Consider the following 22,726-nt stretch of genomic DNA (forward strand, 5'->3'; position numbering starts at 1 on the left):
ACCTCATGCACAAGGGCAAAGGACTCCAGAACCAGTTTTACTGTTGCCACCTTCCCGCATCTTAACGGTAAAAACCTGAGTGTCCCAAATTAAGCGGACTTCAGTGATCTGACAGGAGGGCACATATTTAAGTGATTTCCCACATCTGGTGTTCCATGTCATTTCCTCTGCTAAGCTTGATTGGACAATCTGATCAGTGCAGCAAAGTGGAAGAGACGCCTTCACTGCACCAAGTGATCCTGAATCTGAGCTTGGCCAGAAAGATTTAAGCTCTGAGGCCCCCATTTAGATAAAGTCTTCTCCCTAAAAAGGTATAGGAGTCAGGCTTCTAAGCTGAGGCAGAGCTGGTAGCTGAACAATAATAAAGGGCACTTCCTCTTATGGGGGGAAATATACACCCATAAAAAGAGGGCTAGGGGATAAAAGCTGAAAGGAAATTTCAAGGCTTTTACGTATTATTATACATTTTTCTACATTATTATATACATAATAAATGTATACACACCTATACATATAATGCATGTAATATACATATACCCACAATGTATAATGTGCATGCATTATATGTTATACGTATTACATAGTAAGATGTGAAATGTGTAACATTTTGGTGCCTGTAGTGTATTGATAGAATATTACAGTATCTGTCAAAGCCAGTCAGGTGACACTTGTTGGTTGATCAAGATGCACAGAATATGGGTAACCATTCACAGGTTTTCCATTCTCACTAGGAAACACCACATGGATGCTTAAAACGGCTGTACCAGAGAACAAATTTAAGGACAAACATGCTATTGGCCTAGGCTTTGTTTCAAAGTGTCACTCACTGCTCTGGCAGGTGGGCAAGGATTAGAATGACAGAGGAGACTGCTCAAGCATCTCATTCACTCAGCTTATCTCCTCCTATTCAATGATGGGCAAAAGAATGGTCCCCCACAGATGTCTGCATCCTCATCCCTAGAACGTGGGAGAGGAGACTTTGCAATTGGGATTCAGTTAAGGATTGTGAGATGGGGGATGTCAATTATTTGGGTGGGCTCAAGGTGATCACAAGAATCCTAACGGAGAGAGGGAGGAGGGTCAGAGTTTGAGGAGATGAGATGCAAGAGGTAGAAGTCAGGGTTACGTGAGGAAGGGGCCACAGACCAAGGAAAGCAGGCTACCTTTAAAAGCCAGGAAAGGTAGGGGACTTTTCTATATTAGAGCCTCCAGCAGAAGGAAATAGCCCCTGGCGATGCCTTGACTTCAGCCCAGTTCTGATTTCAGACCTTGCTTGACCTGCATAGCTGTAAGGTAGTAATAAATCTGTATTGTCTTAAGCCACTGAGTTTGTGGTAATTGGTTAGTGCAGTAATAAGAAAGTAATACAGCTACTACAGAGTGAAAGGAGGGATTCTGGGCACAAAAATAAATGAGAAGAATCATTTGAAAGGAATATTACAGAAACGGTAAGGAAACGGGGCTTTCTCAGATCACACAGCAGAAACTCAAACTTTACTAGGCTTAAGGAAGAAAAATTTGGCTAGAAAGACATAGTGAGAGAAAAGCATGGAATTTGAAGGACAGGTGCCTGAGTAGACCCACTGCCTGGACTCAAGCACTGTGGAGAAGGAGGCTTCCAACATACTGAGTAGTGTAGGGAACATGTAAATCTGTTCTCCACAATCTTTATAATGGCTGGGTTCCACCCTCAGGAGCTTCAGATATTTAGGTCTTAAAAGACTTCTGGTCTTATGATTTTCCTCACTTATGATTTTCCTTCAGTTACTCCTAAGGGGAAAGGCACTATCCCAACCCCAGGGGCAACTAATGCAGTCCAAGCCATTATTCACAAAGATGTATCGGTCTGACAACATCTTTCTTTGAAGGATAAATATTTTAAATAGCAACTCCAGGAAAACATTTTAAAATTCTGATTTAATCTTCCTGAAATTATCAGCTAACCCTGCAGAGAAGGATTGAGAAAGGGCTGGCTGACCTATGATCTACCAAGAGGAAACACTTGGACGTGGCAGAGGTTCAGGAAAGGATGTGATGACCCATCAGAGATCCTTCCCCTCTCATGTCCCAGCTGGGCTGGGGCAGCTCTGCTTTTTCAGTGAGCCTGCTCCTGCCTCTCCCAGAAAGCCTGAGGACCCTAGGTGGACTCTGATTCCATGGCCAAAGGGCCATCGATGGGCATCGCTCATTCTGTTAGTGATGTCATCGATGCTACCAAAGAGCCTAGGGCACCATTGACACTGTACTTACATACGGCACCCAGGTCAGGCACACCTGAGACCACCAAGAACTGCCCAGCCCTGCTGAAGGCTAATGTCACATGTAACAGGAAACTTCTGAATGGTCACTGAACACAAGTTTGAGTCAGAGCAGAGAAGATGCAAGCTATCCTTTGCAAATTTTTGCCCAAGTAGCTGCTGTGATGGAAGGCGTTCCAGCTGGGCTATGTGCTCAATGAAGGGGGCTTTGTTTTGTTCACTGATACATCCTCAGTGCCCAGAGAGCCACCTGACACAGGGCAGGCACTCACATTTGTGGAATGAGCAAATGAATGAATGAAAAGAGGCTGGGATGTGTTTTTTTAGAATTACAATATGGCAAATCCTTCAGACTTAACTCACTGGAGCTCTTCCTGGTCCCTGAAATGAGATCTGCGCCCCTTTGAGCCCCCACAAGAGGGCTCTCATATGTTCTTCTCCTCAGACTTGTGCTGTTGTCACTAAGTTCTTCCGAGTTTCCTCTCCAAAAGAAACTGAAAACAGCTAAGGGTTGAGCCTGCCTTATCCATCATTGTATCTGCTGCAGCCAGTCCAATGCCTTCCATGAAGTAGGTGCCCAGTAAATGCCAAGAGATGTGAATCAGTACAGCATCTTTTCTTCACTTTTCCTGGAGAGAGGGTCACTTGGATCACAGTAGATTGTAGTAAATCAATACACTCTTTTTTTCCCCCAAGCTCATAATTACCATATAAAAGAAAGAACTAATGTAAAATAAGAAGTGATCCTCCAATAAGAAGATCCAGATTTATCAATATCTGAGGTTTTGCCAGAAGTGATAAGCATTTTTAAGTCAATTTCTCAATACATAAACCTTGATATTAATATAGATATATATGCATATACATAGGACTAGATTTACTAATAGGCTTTCCCTATCTTTGAAGTAAGAGGAGATAAAAATAAAATGCAGATTGCATTGAACAAATAGCATATGGCATGCTTTATAAATATATACGTTTTTGTCTCTGTCTCCCTCACACACACAAACCCCAAACTCTGTCTTTCAAGATACTGGCCCCTTGCCCTACTTTGAGGTACCTAAACAGAAAGCTTTGGGATCTCTGATGCTATCATTTCCTTACAGGCCGTCTGGGGGGAGGCTTGTCTGTTACCACCGGTCAGGAAATGCACTGGATGCTTGTTCCTCAGAACACCGTGAGATACTTTTGAAGCTCCTTCCCATCAAAGCTGGAGGGTTCTCTAACCACATTAGCTACACCTTAGGTCTCACCATTTGCTGTGCCTGGAGCCAGGTACCCAACAGGGGCTGCAGATGCTAACAAGCGCTGATCAAAAGACTCTGTCAATAGAATTCCCTACTTTTCTCTTCTTGGGTGAACATTAGTGACTGAAAAATGAAAGGGCCGAAGGGTAGCTGTGCCATGGAAAGTGGTCAGGCAGCACAAACACATGCCAGTCTTTTGATTTCTACATGTGATGGGAAATTGGTGCTTTGAAAGAAAGAGGGAGGACAATTAATATTTATTGGCTTTGTAGGAAGATAAAGCAGATTTATTCTTGAACAGTCCTGCCAATTATTCCTTGATAAAAATGAAAACTAAATTTTAGAAAAGTTATATTTGCACGTATTTGGAGAGCCGAATCATTCTAAGGGCTTATTCCCAAAGACTGCAGCCCCCAGCCCAATCCTGCCATAGTCAGCTTCCCAGTGACAACCTGCGTTCACCTCTTCCAGGGGATGTGCTTGGTATTTCTCTCTGGATCTTTAAATAACAGACTGTTATTGCTATGTCTTGTTGGGAGTTTTGTTTGTTTTTCGTTTTCAGCATTATATATTAGCTCTGCATACCAGAAGAAAGGCACTGAGCTCCTCCACACCCCATTCCTCCCACACCACCATTCTGCACGTGCGTATGTCCCACTGTCATCCCAATAAAAGCACGTTGAGACTTTAGTTAGCTCACCATTCAGTGAATGCAGAGACTATGATTACTTTTCTTTTTTCTGTGCAACTTTTTGTTCTCCCTGGCTTTAATAACCATGTTGATTTTCATCTGTGTTGTTTCTACAAATGTGTGCATTTCCATGCTCTTCTCCTGTTGTGCAGGGGGTGGAAGACATGGTGCAGTGGTTATGAGTGTACACTGCCTTGGGTTCAAATCTCACTTTGCCACTAACTAGCTGTGTAACTTTAGACTAATTATTAAGGCACTGAGTGCCTCATTTGTACAAGGAAGATAATAATGATCATCTAATAACTGCTACTCTTCAGATTCAACTAAATTGTATCCGATATACAGTGACTTTGCAGTAAGTATAAGTGATGATGGCTGCTGTTAAGTATTCAATCATTTTATCCTGCTAAAGCCTCCCCTGGAGCCTTGTGATCTGCTCCAATTGGACGGATCACCCTCTGGAAGACTGCACCATAGCTAGGGCTTTGGGATGGTCGTTCTCCAGCATCCTGGGGACGCCCTTTGCCTTTCTCTGATGTTGGGTCTTCTTCCTCATGAGTCTTGTCTTGGCTTCTCACTTTGGTGGAACGTCCTCTGGTAGTCTGAAAGTACCCTTCTACCTTGAGGTTTGATGGATGGTATGGCCAAGCATCAGATGCTGGGTTGAAAATTATTTTTGTTAAGCTTTTGAAGGCATTGTTCTTCTGGTTTCTAGAGCTACTGCCAAGACATATGATGTCATTCTAACTCCTGATTCATATTCTGTCTCTCTCTCAGGTTTGAGCATCTTCTCTTTTGTCTCCATCACTCTGTCAGGCCCTGAGAGTCTTGATGTGACTCCCATTTTGTTCATTGCCCCGGGTACTTAGTCTGTCCTTTCAATGTGGAAATGCACGTTTTCTTATGGATCCTTCAAGCTGCACTTGTTTTCATTTTTGCTTTGGTCCTACTTTGCAAATGCCTGGTACTTCTTGGATATGTGTTCATATTTCAGGGTGAGCTGCTGGGAGCCCTGTGTGTTTTTGCATGTGTCTCGTGCAAGACTAGGGCTTTACTGTCACTGTAAATCTGTGCTGTTAGTGTAATAGCATCTTGACAGGTAACTGAAGTTAATGCTTGTTTTAATCTGCCATCTTTAATCAGAAGCCTATTAACCGTACTTCTTAGGTAAGGTAACTGAGGTATCAGGAGAGGGACTTCACTGAAGAGTAATTCGTATGCTCTGTTTCTTGGAGAACCCCTGTCAGTATATTAAGCTCTTTTCTCACAGGCTGGTAAGATTCCCAGAATGGCTATTCCAATCCCCTAGTGGGGTAAGGGTGGGGATGGTAACACAAGTGGCTAAGACTCAGGGAGACGAGTGGGTGAAGAAGCTGGAGGTCTCAGTATCCAGCTAGTAAACTTTTACTTCATCCACCAAACCACAGATCCTCTGCTTCATCCTCTCCAGAGATAAATATTTAGCCTTCTATCAAGATAAAAGCTTGTCAGTTACTGGGTTGTAGCAGTACATATTACACAGAACTGGGGAGAAAATCTGGAGCTCTGCTTCCTGTTTTAGCCCTGTCTTTACCACCCACCCCTGACCCCTCACTCCAGAGGGACCAGTACTACTAATGGATACTGGAGTTTAGGTTGGGTTGCTTCTTGGATTTCCCCACTGCTAACTTGGATTTCAGCTTTCAGGGTCTCCTTAAATAGCTACCACTTCTCCAACTGCTTCTCAGCTTCCACAATTATGTAGCTGATGTCTCCTATTCACTTAATCTTTAAGTTATGCCACAATAAATAAATAAGCAAAACTTTACTGTTACAGTAATGGTATCTTGAGAGGTAACTGAGGTTAATGCTTCTTTATTCAGAAGTCTGTTAACCACACTTCTTAGGTAAGGCAATTGGAGGTACCAGGAGAAGGTGTGTAATTTGTCGAAGCTCATAAAAATCAGTAAGAAATGAAATCAGAACCTGAACTCAGGTCTGCCTGATCCTAAAACCTCACCCCTTCCACGAGAGCACACTCCTCTTCCAACAGGAGTCACCTACTAGAGTGTGTTCCACTTTAAAATCAGTACCAAGATAAATACCATTAGACCTTGAAGATTCAGGTGATGTCTCTCAGCCTAATGTCGCCAGAAGGCCCCACTCCACACCTTGTTGTAAATGTTACACTTTTGCTCCATGAATTCTACCCAAAGCCCTGGCTTAGCCCTCTGACCTCAGTTTGAAAGGGTTTCTAGAAGGGAAGGGAATGCCTCCAACAGAAAGTTCCTTGCCCAGTATTGTGAATGCCAACTGTTACCTTTTTCAGTGATCAAAAGACTCCCAGGAAATTAAAAAACAAAACAAAACAAAGCCTTCTCAGAAAATGTCTGAGGTCTTTCTATCAAAAAGTCAAAGAGAGGGGTACTTCTAGGTCTCACTCATCAATGGTCATGGTTATCTCCTCATGATGAACCCTGGACTCCATATGAGAAACTTGTCCTGTGGGTCCCCATCAGCATTAGTCTTTTCTGCACAGCTAGAGTATCAGAGTACAGCTCTAGAATCACACAGGCTTGGGTTCGGATCCCAGCTTTGTCACGTACTACTCATGTGGACTATGAGAAAGCTACATAAGTTCTCTAAGCCTTGATCTTCTCTGCTATAAAATGACAAGGGTCATAGCAGTCACTTCATCGAGCTGCGATCAGTTTAAGTGAGATATTGTATATTAAGCATAATATCTAGTGGTCCATGGTAAATAAATTCTAAGTGATATTTTATTTTTCTTGTTATCACCACATTCAAGAAATGTTTATGCAGGGGCATGTGGGTGGCTCAGCTGGTTAAGCGTCCAACTCCTGGTTTTGGCTCAGGTCATGATCTCCCAGTTTGTGGGTTAAATCCCCATGTCAGGCTCTGCACTGACAGTGTAGAGCCTGCTGAGTATTTCTCCCTCTCTCTCTCTGCCCCTCCCTAGCTTGCTCTCTGTCTCTCTCTCTCTCTCTCAAAATAAATAAACAAATAAACAAATGTAAAAAAAGAAATGTTTATGTATATACACAAAAAAAACCTTTGTAACTGTATACTGACAAATGCTAGCTCGACTTAATTGTGGTGATAATTTCACAACATATAAAAATGTCAAATCATTATGTTGTACACTTGAAACTGACATAATGTTACATGTCAGTTACATCTCAATTGAAAAGACAAAATGTTTATGTTACAAATTCACTGGAGACCAAAATATCTACTATGTTCAAAGAGTTGGATTATACTTTGTGGAGGATACAAAAATGAACAAAAATCAGCTCTACCTTTAAATGGCTTGTGGTCTGGTGCCAGGCAGGGCGAACACAGCAGGTGTCCCGCATGATGTTACTGGGAACGGATTACCCAGCAGCCAGTGCCCACAGTTCCTGGTCCTGCAATAAGCCTTGGGGGTCACTAGAAGCTGGCCCCAGTGTCTCCAGGGTTGCTCCCAGCCACTCAGATCTTCCAAACAATGTATTCTGGGGATAGAACTTCGGTTATGTAAAAGTTTAAAAAAGTGAAATGATGCAAGCTACGTGAAGGATACCGGAGATAAACGATCTATTTATATTTTTATGGTGAAGACATAAATAGAAAAAAACGCAGCATCAAAGAAATGTTCCTTAAAATATACATACAGCATGGATGAGAGATATATGCGCAGCACAAACACATGCTAACTATATACCTTTTCACATCACCCATAATTCTATAAGACTCATCAAGGAAGATTTACCGACCACTGTAATTATAGAAATTAACCCTCTGACAAACTGGGGCATGGTGTGCTTCAGTGATTTTTTAAGACATTTTGTAACAAGACTGTCAAAACAGTAATGAGGAGCTCCTAAGTCCAATCCTTGGCTATTAGCCCACAGACAATATACACATAGATGACCATGTTGTTTTATGTAACATTAATGCACTCAATAACTAACTGAGTACCTATTAAGTGCCAGGGATTGTCTGGAACCTGAGGATATAGCATAAGCAATACAGAAAAGGTTCTTGTCCCTACGGGGGGGGGGGGTGTGTTTGTTGGCAGACATTAAACATATTAATAAATAATATTTTTACAGCATTAAAAAAAGCTATAAAGAAAATAAAGAAGGCTAGTGGACTCGAATGATATTCCTCAAATAAAGAGAGTTGGTTTAAAAAAAAAACAACAACTAGTTTTAGGATTTGAATTCTTTGAAGGGTAAAGGCAGACAAACAGTAAAAAAAAAAAAAAAAAAAAAAAAAGAAGGAGAAGGTAAAGATGACAAAAGAAATCACAAAGGAAGCAAAGGAGTTCCAGAGCTCATTATATAGGATCCGAGGAAGGAAATTCACCAGAGATCGTGGTTCCAAAAAACCCTTGTTTCTTCCCTCCCTCCCCCCCTCCAACTTAGTGTGAGTGGGTCCCCAGGCACAGGGAGAGGGAGGCAAGCAATGGCTCCCACTGCAGGCACACAGAGCCCTGTCGTGTAGCACCCAGGCAGGGAGAGGGACAGGCCCAGGATAGCTGGATGGGACATTGGACTAGAAACTAAGGCTGGGGTACAGACAGCCCGGAGATTTGGGGATGTTTCGTATTCTTGCCAGCAAATGACAGCAGGGACTGGGGGCGCCACTCAGGAAGCCGGTCCCTTTTCTGAAGTCTGAATGAGGCACACACATTTAGTGAGTTGGCAAAAGAGGCTGGCTGGGTGCTAAGAAATGTCAGGTTTGGCATTTAATTTAATGAATCCACCCTGGTTCAGCATACATGAGATTTTCAATGAGAATTTCTCTGAAATTATCCCATGTCTCTCAGACTACTTATAAACCAATGGTATACAGTAATTGTTTTCAGTGAGAAACAGTTGTCACTGAGACCAGGAGGCAGCGTGCCTGGCACTTTACATGTATTGATTCATTCATTTCTCACAACGCTCCGGATGTAGTTGGAATTATTATTACCCCCATTTTACAGATCAGGAAACTGAGGTAGAGAGATTAAAATAACAGCAAGTGAGTGCAGAGCTATCATTAGAACCCAGGCAGTCTGGCCCCAGATTTCCTGCTGTTAATCCTAAGGTTACAAGCTAATGGCAGGAGTTGCAAAATGGGGGAGAATCTAGAAACTGGAGGTGTGGTGGTATCACTCATTGATTATTCTGTGGATGTTAAAGCACATGTTGGTATTTTACCTTTTAATTCTAGTCATTTCACCATGTGACTCTTCTACAGTAGATGCCATGCTTTATTATTTTCTAATTTATTTATTTAAATTCAAGTTACTTAACATACAGTGTAGCAGTTTCAGGAGTAGAATTTACTGATTCATCACTTACATATAACACTCAGTGCTCATCCCAACAAGTGCCCTCCTTAATGCCCGTCACCCATTTAGTGCCTCCCCCCAGCAACCCTTAGTTTATTCCCTGTATTTAAGAGTATCTTATGGTTTTCCTCCCTCTCTGTTTTTATCTTATTTTTGGTTCCCTTCCCTTATGTGCATCTGTTTTATTTCTTAAATTCCACACGAAGCATGATACTCTATGTGGAAAACCCGAAAGACTACCAAAAAACTGCTAGAACCGATATGTGAATTTAGCAAAGTCGCAGGATATAAAATCAACGTACAGAAATTGGTTGCATTTCTATACACCAAAAATGAAGCAGCGGAAAGAGAGATCAAGGAATCAATCCCATTTACATTTGCACCAAAAGCTGTAAGATATCTTAGGAATAAGCCTAACCCAAGAGGTCATGCTTTATTTTGAACCTGGTTTTTGCTCTGTTGTTCTCAAGGTGTAAGGGATGAGCTTCTCTAACTTTCTGAATGAAGAAAGCAGTGATTGCAGAGTGTTTGATAGAGCAAGCTACAAATTTTCCAAGATGCTACAGAAATAAGAAGTGATCGATCCATCCCCAAACTTTTTTCGATAACTCTTGCCAACATTTATTCAAGTCCAGGCTGGCAAATGTGTGCATGCTCTGTCTTTCCTAGCTTATAATGTTAATTTCATTTTATTTTTAGGACATGGTTGATCGCATTAACTTCCAGTGTTAATTCCAAGTATTCCTTCTCATATTCTTGGTCTACTTTTTGAACCAAGGCAGTTGACAAATACATTTGGATCATCTGTTATGTGCCAAATACTATGCTTAGGGTACAAAGATAAATAAGACATTGGTGCCTGCCAGGAAGGAAGGGAAAGAGGAGGCAGGAAAAGGGAGGCCAGCCCAAAGTCAAACTCCCTGCTCGGGATGGAATAAAGTGGTAAAAGAACAGTCATGCCCTTACTAACTGTGGGGGAGGAACACAGCAAACAAAACTAAACCAAAGACACATCTGGGCCACTGTTTTCATTCTCCTCCTAAATCTCAGAATGCATTGCTCATCCAAACCCCATTAGGCAATTTTTCTTCTGCTTTGGAGAAGAGGAGCCACAGATGGGAATCCAAGGCCATGAGATGCAGACCACGGATGGGGAGCTCTGGAATAGACAGAGAGAATGGCATGACCCCAGCCCCTCCCTCATCTTACAGATGGGAAGTGGGTTCTCAGAGATAAGTCCAAGGTCAATAGCTGGTTAGTGGCAGAGCCCCTGCAGCCTAGATATATTCTTTCCTAATCTAATACTGTAGACTTTATTTGTTAAGCAGCATTGGACATACCCTGAAAACAGTGAGGACCCAAGGGAATAAGAAAGACATTGAAAAGTCATGATTAAGAGTGAAAAGTAATCCCCAAGAAGGCCTCTCCATTGTCCCCAGTGTTTCCTCCTACTGCTCCCTCTCTGTCCTCAGTCCAGCTTCCTACTCTACTCGAAAACTCACTGCCATCTCAATCTGCCAAAGCATGAAAGACTTGATTTAAAAACACCGCTTGCATCCTGAAAACAGGATGGCCTCCCTGGCATCATCCTATTCCCGTACCTCTGTTAAATCATGAGTAAAACGCGTGTAAAAATGCCTCAGTCTTTGAATGAAGTGGGAGACAACCAATCGCCACATGGCACTGAAGACGGTAGAACGGAGGAAGCTCTCTGTTGAAACGCATAGTTAACTTACCCTACAGCCTAAGGAAATGTGAGTCCTGTGCAGTTAATTTTAATATTTCTCATGTGCCAATTTTTTTGTGGCACCAGGTCAATTTAATGCAGCCGACTGTGCCAGACAACACAAATGCCAAGACAAAGGCACAATTCAACAGGACCAAATGTCCCCCGTTCTCAGGATGGGCCTCCTTCCTCAACTTGAAAGCTTCCACACATGCCAGCTTTGATTTTGCTGTAGTTCACACACATACCCTCTGTCTCTCAGACACACACACACACACACACACACACACACACACACACACACAGACACACACGGAGGAAATTTCTGACGACGATGAAGCAGAGAAAGGACTGTGAGGCACTGAACAAAAGGCACGTCTGCTCTCCTGCTTTGATTCTGGTCCTTTGTAAACAAATCTGTAAAAGGCGGCCCAAGTGTGGGGACAGAAGGAGGAGCCTGGCACTCTCCTTCCTAGTCCCTTAGGGTTTGTTAATCTCTTTATACTCTCTTCCAAGGTAATATTCAAATCAGCCACACAGCTCAATTTACTTTGCTTGGGACTCTAATTGAATAAATCTAAAATAACAACAGATGCAGTGGCCCTGCGCTTTGGTCAAGTTTTTCTTAGATACTTAAAGGCACATTCTGGCTGTCTTAATTCTGACTGCATCAGGGAAAGGTGCTCTGTTCCGGTCCCTGATTTCACACCAGTGGCAGGCTGACTGTCATTCACTGTTTCAGAGGTTGATAATATTTACTGCTGGGTAAAAGGTTTCCAGAATAACATAGGAAGTGTTTAAGTATCCCTGAAGGTGTAAAGAATGTCTTACCCAAGTCAACGTACCCAAGTACGTTTTTAAAGCAAAGAAATTCGGTAAGGTCCTATACTGTGCTAAATGTCACTTCTTCAGAATCACAAGACCTGGGTCAACTATGGGGTGGGAATTTATTTGGTCCATTTTCTAAGTTACATTAAGGTGAGCCCTCGATGATTCTGCATTTGTAGCTATTCCCATTTGTAAACATATTCAGGGAATGACACTACAGTAAACCTGTCACTCATTCTAGCTTCTTTCCATCCTTTGGCAAAGGATAAGAATTTTAAAAACTATATTATCACCTACTGGGAGTAGGGATGCAGGTTGAAACCTTAGGAACATCATAAGATAAGTGAGCCACTGATAATGAGTTTAAAACTGGTAGATCAAACCTTGGACCTCCAAGCTTTTCTCTGTGAAGAGTATCACCTAGTAAGAATGCTTTTAAGGAAATCATACGCTAAACATGCTGAGAGGCTATTCAAGATCACGTGTGTAAAAATGCTGATATTCTTTCAGTTCTTTGGAGACAAGGGTTAAAAGGAATCAGTGCACACAACTGGCACCTCTCAAGGAAAGGAAGGAGCAGGTCTGTGCTGTGGCTGAATAGTGATCACGTTGTGGAGGGATCCTCTGTCTTACTGACAAATGAAAGTAACATTCTGTGCCTGAGCATTGCCCTACTGCAGGATGGTCATCAGAGTGAACACTTCTGCTTCTTGGTGTGCAGGTGTTTTCATTATATGTTCACCATATAGTCTTAGGAGTTCAGAAACTCTTCCTCAGGGAACCATCAAAATCCTCAAGAAAAAAACAGGCAACAACCTCTTTGACTTTGGCTACAGCAACTTCTTACTTGACATGTCTCTGGAGGCAAGGGAAACAAAAGCAAAAATAAACTATTGGAACCTCATCAGGATAAAAAGCTTCTGCACAGTGAAGGAAACAATCAGCAAAACTAAAAAGCAAACAGCATAATGGGAGGAGATATTTGCAAATGACATATCAGATACAGAGTCATCCAAAATCTATAAGGAACTTATCAAACTCAACACTCAAAAAAAAAAAAAATCCAGTGAAGAATGGGCAAAATACATGAATAGACACTTTTCCAAAGAAGACATCCAGATGGCTGGATTTCATCACTTCATCCATGAAAAGATGCTCAACACCACTAATCATCAGGGAAATATAAATCAAAACCACAATGAGATGCCTCACACCTGTCAAAATGCCCAAAATTAACAACTCAGGCAACAACAGATGTTGGCAAGGATACAGAGAAAGAAGAACCCTTTTGCATTGCTGGTGGGAATGCAAACTGGTGCAGCCACTCTGGACAATAATTAAAAAACAGAACTACCCTATGACTCAGCAATAGCACTACTAGGTATTTATCCAAAGGATACAGGAGTGCTGATTTGAAGGGGCACATGCACCCCAATGTGTATAGCAGCACTATCAACAATAGCCAAAGTATGGAAAGAGCCCAATGTCCATCAACTGACAAATGGATAAAGAAGATGTGGTATGTATACACACATACACACTGGAATATTACTCAGCCATCAAAAACAATGAAATCTTACCATTTGTAACAATGTGGATCGAACTAGAGTTCATTATGCTAAGCGAAATAAGTTAGAGAAAGACAAATATCATATGATTTCACTCTTATGTGGAATTTAAGAAACAAACCAGATGAACATATGGGAAGGGCAGCAAAATAATATAAAAAGAGAGAGGGAGACAAACCATAAGAGACTCCTTAATACAGAGAACAAACTGATGGTTGCTGGCAGGGTATTGGGGGAGGATGGGCTAAATAGGCAATGGGCATTAAGGAGGGCACTTGTTGGGACGAGCACTGGGTGTTAAATGTAAGTGATGAATCGCTAAATTCTACTCCTGAAATCATTATTACACTATATGGTAACTAACTTGGTTTTGAATAAAAGAAAAAAAAAAAGAAAAACACTAATTCAAAAAGAAAAAATAAAAAGAAAGTCTTTCTCATGGGTTCAGTAAATGCCCAGCAAACACTTTGGGCCAAAGACCTCCTCTCTCCTCAACAGACCAAGGGGTCTTCACCTTCTCAATAATCCCACCACACACTTGCCCTTAGCGTCTCAAGTTTTTCTTTCACTGGTAGAACTGTTCCAAGTGTATGAGTCCCTTTCCCAGGCCCCTGCCTCTCATCTTGGGCTCATAAGGCCCGGGTTCCACTACTGCTCAGGCTGGAGCATGAACCAAGCAGTCCATGCTGAAAACTGGCTCCTAACCACTGGGAAATGTGCAGGTGCAGGGTTAGGAGCCCAAATCCCTCTCTGCTACCTGAACACCTGTGAACTAATGCTCATACTTCAATGGGAGCCAGCTGCTTGCCCTGTCGTTGCATATAAGGGCAGAATGTGAGAAGTCACCTGAACACCCTGCTGCTATCGTCAGTGCAGCAGGGAAATGTTAACCAAGTAAATGAATGAATGTCGACATCACTACCTGGAACAAGCCTCCAACTTATTAAATATCCCACAGCCTGTGCATTTCAGCTCTTATCTGAGATTTTTTTCCTTCTTACATTCGTTTTATGCCCCTCTGATCTCACATCTTGTTTCTAATCACAGCTCAGAGTGAAACACATGTAAGGTAATTACTCCTTGGTGCTCTGTGGTAGCGCTCATTGATTAGAAATCATTTTCAGAGGGAACACTATAACAAGGAGTTTTGATCAAAGCTGGATTATTATTTCAGTTCCTTGTTTCACCCACATACATTTGCTTCCTCCTCCAGGAAGAAAATTTGTGTGTGTGTGTGTATGTAGATAGAGTTTTTCTTAGAGTGGAACTTTTTATTTCCTAAATCTAAAAAACCATTTCTTTAAAAAGCGGCTAATCAAGTTTCTTCCTGAGACTCATGTTTCAAGCTCTTAGTGTCACTCCTTCAGTCCCATCTCTCTGGGATGGGGCCATGTTTATGTCAAGATGGTGGGCACTGCAGGGTCAGGCCCAGCCAGGGCCAGAGGAAACATGCTCATGGAGGATGTGGCCCTGGAATGTCATGAGGACGCAGAGGGAGCTCTGAAGGCAAAGACTGGGCTGTGGAGGGTCTGATGCGCCTAGTGAGTTCACTTGGAGGCCCCATCCTTCTGTGCCTGCCCTACTGGCACATTGGATTCAAATCATGAACACAGTGCATTTCAAATTTGCCCTTCTTTTAAGTTGTTTACAGCTGTGCAAATGACTTTCTTATCTAATCCTAGAAAGCAGGCATCCGAGGTCTGCCACAGAAGCTAGAGTGAGATGCACAGGAGGAAGTTCTATTTTTATTTTTTGACATTTAAAAAAATCCTCTTCCATTCTTCTTCCTGAGGTGCTGGGTTAGATTCTACAAGCAGGGCAAAGACAGGATACACTAGAATGTCAACTCTCAATTACAGTTTTAAAAGGGGAAAGAAGAAGTTGAGATATTCCAAAAGGTTTTAAAATTAAGAGTTTATATTTTCAAAGTAACGGTTTTAGCTTGGAGTAAACCATCATTAGCCCTTAATCCAAATAATCAGAAAGCTTAAACAATGGTCAAGTGACTTAAAAGAAAAGAGACACATCTTGGATTCAGAATATTTAGAAGAGCACTATACATGGATTGTCCTGGATCAGCATAGCTCATGGTTAAGCCTTTAATGTTCTACATTTATAGTTCTCCATAGCAATGAACTTGTCCCCTGAAAATGAGAAGCTACCGGTATCTGAAATAGGTCTTATATAATATATATGTGTACACATATATATGTATAAGTGTGTTACAGTCCATATACATATACACATTACACATACACATATGTACATATGTGTATAGTATGAGCAGACTTCCCCCGCTTGTCTACAGCTTTCCTTTCCAGGGTTCCAGCTACCCATGGTCTACTGCAGTTGGAAGCAACCAGTCCTCCTTCTGACCTATTATCAGCAGGTCGGTAGTTAGCCTAATGTCTATGTCACTCACCTCACTTCATCTCATCATGTATGCATTTTGTCATCTCACATCATAAGAAGGATGATATAGTACATCAAAACACAGTAAAGGTGTTTTGAGAGAGACAGAGAGAGAGAGAGAAAGAGAAAGAGAGAGAGAGAGAGAGAGAGAGAGACCACATTCACATAACTTTTATTACAGTACATTGTTATATAGTTCTATTATATTATTGTTATTAATCTCTTTCTGTACCTCATTTATAAATTAAGCTTTATCACAGGTGTGATATGTTATGTAGAGGAAAAACATAGCATACACAGGGTTTGGCACTCTCTGCAGTTTCAGGCATCCTCTGGGGGCCCTGGAACGTACCTCCTGTGGATAAGGGGGGACTGCTGTAAGTCTATGGCTAATAAGATTTTATTCATTTAGTAAATATTTACTAATTGCCCATCATTATGGCAAGCCCTGAGAAAAATAGATCAATAAGATAAAATTCCTACCCTTGAGTTCACAGTCTAGTGGGAGACATGAAAATGTGAAGTACAATGAAATGTTAGTGGCTTTCTGATGGATGTACATATGGGCATAGTGAAAACCAACATGAACAACTTTCCCTGGAGGACAGGGGTATCATGAGAGGTTTCCCAAGGAAAGGAGTCCTTGAGTTGTACTATTAAGGTTGCCCGGTGGCCTCAGCGTTTGAACTTTGATATCCAGTAACCCACACTTGGTATGTGCAGTAACTCACAGATAAGCATTCTGGATAAGCAAGCATCTTCTGTACAGTTTCCTGGGCTAAAATTAACCCTGAGTTTCATTACCTGCACTTGGCACCAAGGGAATGCAGTCTGGGAGCATGCTGTCCCTAGGACCATTGACACACAAAATATAATGGACAGTGTACGAGACACCCGTGGAACAGAATGGGCCGGGATGCCTCTCGGCTCTGCGATCCTGCAATGACACACCACTTTGAGTAGGAAAAGTCCAAGGGAAATGAATAGTGTTTTGAAAATAAGGACCATCTTCCAAAATAGCTGTCCACTGCCCTCATGGCACTGCCCCAACAGGAAGAGGGGTTGGCCTGTCTCCAGCCTGCACTGGGAACAGAGCAGTGGGGGCTCTGTCCTAAAGCCTGGTCTGCCAGAGACCTCTGCATGAAACTGCTTAAGTCAGGACTTGAGTCTGGGACACTGACCTGGAAAAGTAAAATCCTGGTGCTCCAAGTAGGAGGAACGGCCAGCTCCCAGATTTAATTTGGTTGTTCTGCATAAAAAGCAAAAAGTCAGAGCCACTGTGTCGCTTTTAAGACCTGCATGATTACTGAATAGCTGTGTAACATCAGGAGGGTGAATTAGACTTCTGAGCCTCAGTCTTCCCACTGTATCACTACATAATACAGTACCTTATACAGACCTGGTGCACAATAGCATACGCATACACACAGACACATACACCCTAAGAAAAGTACCCACATGGGATTCCAGGAAAAAGAGACCTCAAAGACACACCCTGACAAAAACGTTAAATGTTCTTTAAGGACACAACCTTTAAAACCTCTGTCCAATAGTGAAGCATATTATTAGTAAAATGGAGTGTAATTAAAACAAGTTATTCAGAAACCCACCAGATGAGTAGAGAGTTGATTAAAGAGACAACTCACCATAGGGAAAGTATGTGACCCTCGGGCACTGAAGCCCTGAAGCAAGGAAAGTAGGTGACCCTTCCAAGAACTGCATGTTCTAGTCAGATGCCCAGGACCTACCCCCGTGATGGGTACTGGCCACATCTCTCTTGGTGAGTGACAGATTGGTTCTGCAGGGGACCTCACTTGCCACTGGAATACTACAAGGATGTCACGGATCCTTACAAGGCCCTACACCTCCAGAGCCATCACTGGCACCTGCTCTCATCTCACTGACCTGTTTGCAGAGCAAGAGCCAAACTCTGCTTAAAGAAGAGAGGGAGATAGGTCTGATTCCTCAGTTCACAAAATGTGGCCCTTCCAAGACACCATGGCTCCCCATGGGCTATTTATGCAAATGGCCTGCTCAACTGTGAACCATACTTAAGCAAGAAGCAGCTACTTCTCATTTCTGAAAATTCCCCCAAATATTCCGAATATGTCCGACAAGATTCCCTGATGAACACAAGTCTTCAGAAGTTCTTTAAGTGCAGGGTACAAACATTAGAACATTTCATATGCAAATTTCACATAATCACTGAGACCAATATGGCTTCTGGTTAAAAAACTCCCCTGACAGGACATGAGATACAAAGGTTCAGTAACAGGCACTGGGAATACATCAGCAGTCAAACAGAAGGCTGAAGAAACACATGTTAAAATTAAAAATTCAATCACTTTGCTTTAAAACATTTGGATGTATTTTTAAGAACTTCATCTCATTTTAGACTTATAATACTGATTTTAAGGTAGGGTTATTATATCAGTTTTTTCAGAATGATGAACCAGTGGCTCAGAGAAGCTAAGTGACCTGTCCCAAAACAGGACAGAGGCTGGTAGAATGCAGAGCTCTTTCTCCTATATCAATCCATGCTCAGGTTACATGACCGCATCTGCAGGCCTCTGATGACTGGACTGGGGATGGGGGTTGGGCAGGCAGCGATGAGTGTCTTGAGCTCTATCCAGCAGAGGCCCCCCTCATGGCAGTGACTCTACGGACCAATCAGATCTTCCCTTGTGGGGAAGCTGGACGTGTCACTAGAGAAAAAGAGTCATTAGGAGCTGTGAAATGGGCACCATTGGGTGCCCAGGCACCACCATGGTCAAGCCCTGTTGTGGGAAGCACATAACAGGGGCATGAGACAAGCTTCCTGGGTGCTAGCTAGCAAGGCACCCAATCCTGAGAAAGGTCAGTTCTCAGGGAGGCCTGCTCTGAGACTGGGTGGATTTTGTGTCTTCCCTACCGGTTGCACATCCCCAGAGCAAGCTTCAGTGCCTAAAGTAGCTCATTTCATTGTGAAAAGCAATGATACAAAGCAAAAGCAAAAGCAAAGCATGTTATCTTTTTACAGTCCTGTGCTAGAATATGGGATCGGAGAGTGATCAGACAGTAGCATCTCCCTGTATATGGTACAGCAACCCCAGCAGGAGAGACTGCTCTAAAAGGGTGCTCCTTGTTTTCACTGCCTACCTTAGATATCAGACTGGGGACAGAAACCCAGAACTATCCATAAAATTCCTTTAGGAGCTGTTGTGGGCTGAATTTGTCCCCCCAAATTCATATGTTGAAGTCTTTACTCTCAGTACCTCAGAATATGACCTAACTTGGAGACAGGGTCTTTACGGAGGTAATTAACATAAAATGAGGTCATGTAGCGGGCCCCAATCCTACAGGAAGATATCAGAACACAGACATACACAGAAGAAAGACCATGTGAAGATGTGGGGAGAATGTGGCATCTGAGTCAAGGAGAGATGCCTCAGAAGGAGTCAATCCTGCTGACACCTTGATCTTGAACTTCTAGCCTCCAGGCCAGGGAGACAATAAAATTCCTTTGTTTCAGCAACCCAGTCTGTGGTGTTTATCATGGTGGCCCCAGCAAAGGAATGTAGAAGCCTTAATGTTGGGTCTCTAGCACAACACCAAAGGGGCCGGCGAGCAATTTCAAGCCACATGCTGGAAGCAGTAGAGTGATTTGGTAGGAACGTGTCCGGGGCTCACACCACTGGGGTTGAATCCTGGCTCCGCCACTAGAGGCCATGTCTCTTTGGGTAAGATGCTTCACCTAAGGTGCCTGGTATCTAAAAGGAAGCGCAAAACCCTGCATGTCTCAAGGGGGGTGGTAAAGGTGTAATGAGGTCCGGCGAATAAAGACTTAGTGCTGAGCCGCAGCCAGTGGACACAGTCCTCAACAAAGGTTTGCTTTTATTCTCACAGTTAATTCAGACACAGCTGATTGTATGGGATGTGTCGAGGATGCAGACTCTGAGGCCCTAGTCTTCACCAGGAACAGCTCAGTCTGACCTGGCAATCAGTTGTTCCTTGTTCTGCTCTGGATTATTCTCCTTCCTCTTGAGTTTGCCACACTCCTGGGAATGTCTTGTGGACCTCATGCTGGGATGGATGGCTGTGTGCATTTATTTGTCTCCCTGTACGCCTGCCTGAAGCTCCCTTCAACTGACAGTGTTTAGGGAAAGTATTAGCAAAGAGGCTTCACTTCTTATCAATATGTTCTATGAAATTCTCCTTGCCATCTGGTGCCTGGAGTGGCTTTTCTCGATTTGGGAGGCACTCTCTGCCCACTCCCTGACATGGGAGCTGCTGTGCCTATGCAGTGGGTCAGAAAGTGTAACTGACGGATTGAAGTAGACACTTAGGCAGCAAAGCTCCTAATTGCCAGGGAACGTACTTAGGCACTTAGGCTAACAAAGAGGCTCTCAGGGGACAGAAACAGGATACCACTGTACTTCCAGGGTACCTCAGCTGGATGCCTGGGGCAAGTTAAGGAAATCTACTTTTCGTCCTGCTGGCTCCACAAGAAAGGGGAATTTGTTTCAGGAGCCAAAGAGCCTGGGAGAGGAAGGCCTTCCAGCCCCAGGAAAGCATAGGAATAAGGGACCTGACTGCCCTGTGGATTTCATCTTGGCCTTCTGTCTCTACTTCTGTCTGTATATCTGCTTGGTTTTCTTCTCTGTAAACTGCCATTCTTTGCCTCTCTGCTCCTTAAGGCAAAAAGACAACATGGAAGGTACCTCTGTCGAAGAATGACTTAATCCCTGTCATCCCCAGCTGTAAATTCTCATGGGTCAAGCATCTGTCTGGGTCCAATCATCTGAGACTGGGACTAGGGGTAGGGTGGTGTAGAGAGGAAGCCTCACTGCACAACATGGCTGCCAGGGCCCGCTGCTCTGGAGAGGGAGAGAGGAGGTGTTCACAGAGGAGGGGAAATCACTAGTAGCTATGCAGATACCCCAAAAGGTAACCACTATGCTCTCAAGCCTTAGCTGCAAAAGCTCGGGGTTCTATAGTCAAGCTCAAACCCACATCCATATACAAGAACTACACTTCCTCATAGAGATTTATACTTCTAGTCTTCCACTTAAGTGTGGCCATTTTCTTAGGTATATCCAGTGTTATAAATGCATATGTGATTTTGAAGTTTGGAATGCTCATTACACATCTTCAAACAGAAATGCTGATTAACACAAAACAGCCAAACAAACCTATCACATGTCTTTAAAACTCAAAAAGAAATGCAATTGCTTTTTGTAAGTCAATATAACTATGCTATTTAAAACTAGATGTCTAATAGTTGATGTGCTTTGAAAATTATTTTACCATGAAATAGACATAAAAATAACAATAGAGGGGTGCCTGGGAGGCCTAGTCGGTTAAGAGTCCAACTTTGGCTCAGGTCATGATCTCGTGGTTGGTGAGTTCAATCCCCATGTTGGGCTCTGTGCTGACAGAGGGCTGGAGCCGGCTTCGAGTTCTGTGTTCTCCTCTTTCTGCCCCTCCCCCACTCACTCTGTCTTTCCCTCTCAAAAATAAACATTCAAAAAAATACCACTAGATGATGGCAAAATAGTGATAGCTCCTAAAAATGATTGCTATCCCTTGTTTCATGAACGACAGTAACTAGTTGGTATTCACTTACATCACTGAATGAACCTCTTGCTGAATTCCAAATCAGAATACAAAGTGCTGTCTGCCTTGTGCAGGATCCCTCTGGTATTCAGACTCTGTGGTGTAGACATCAGGCCTGAATCAAAACCCTGAGATACAAAGACATAGGACCTGTCCAGAGTGGAAGTCTCATCAGATACCACCCTGTGAACAGATGTGCTGGCATCATTTCCTGGCATGGGGCGTCCTTCTCCTCTCCTTTGTCCCACTTTTCTACCAGCAGCATATACAGCACTTACCCCGCCCCACCCCCCCAGTATAATTAATTATAATTAATGTTTTCTTAAGATGCTAAAAAAATCCCTTTCTCATATCTTAACCCCACCATACTTTTCTTCTCTTGTCATATACTCAACCTTCTTTTTCTGTCTTTTAATCCAATATAATTAAGACCTTGAGAAAGCAACTTTATTGCTTGCAACAAACAATCGTTGAGCAACTGGATGCTTAATTTGAGTATGAGCTTAACTATAGTAAATACAACATATAAAGCTTTCCAACGTAGATGCTTTGCTGTTCTTGGTGTGTGTTTAGTGCTTGCATTTAATTAAAGTTAGTTTCTCCCAGGAGAAATTCACCGCTAGGATATTAACATCACTATCAACAACAGTATTAACATTTATTGTATACTTATGTGCCAGGCACTGCAAAATAGCCTTATAAAGTAGGTCCTAATGTTAAGTCCATTTTAAAGATAAAGAAACTGAGGCTTAGAAAGATAAAGCCAGCTGCTTAAAGTCCCACAGGCCAACAAGTGACAAAGATAGGAGCTGAACTGAAGGCAACTCCAGAGCCCATGCTGCAGCCACTACCCCACAAAGGCTTCCCCGCTCTGGGCAATGACATGCTCTATTCCTTCCAGGACATAACATGAAATAAGACAGAATATGGCAACAACTACATTGTGTAGCTACTGAAGGTTAACTGAACCCCAGAAACCACAATCCAGCCCAATCTCAGGAACCTGATCAATCTGACACATAAGCATTTGCCTGGGACAAAGGACATGCAAAGGCTTTGCTTCCCAGTGTCCTCAGAC

General features: G+C 42.7%; 1 protein-coding gene across 21 annotated transcripts in view; it reads right to left on the reverse strand.

The window, feature by feature from the left end:
- The window catches only part of FARS2 (phenylalanyl-tRNA synthetase 2, mitochondrial), a 532,053-nt gene that overhangs the window by 112,611 nt on the left and 396,716 nt on the right, over window positions 1-22,726 (reverse strand). For 2 of the 21 annotated variants that reach the window (XM_042985806.1, XM_042985811.1), the window contains exon 11: window positions 17,235-17,302. The exons of 18 other annotated variants lie outside the window; for them this stretch is intronic. In XM_042985806.1, the coding sequence (XP_042841740.1) occupies window positions 17,235-17,302 (68 nt within the window). Of the gene's footprint in view, window positions 1-16,291; window positions 16,409-17,234; window positions 17,303-22,726 lie in introns of those variants that run through there. One more of the 21 variants, XM_042985808.1, reaches the window with a different exon arrangement.

Source organism: Panthera tigris, chromosome B2, assembly GCF_018350195.1.
Source record: "Panthera tigris isolate Pti1 chromosome B2, P.tigris_Pti1_mat1.1, whole genome shotgun sequence".
NCBI lineage: Eukaryota > Metazoa > Chordata > Mammalia > Carnivora > Felidae > Panthera > Panthera tigris.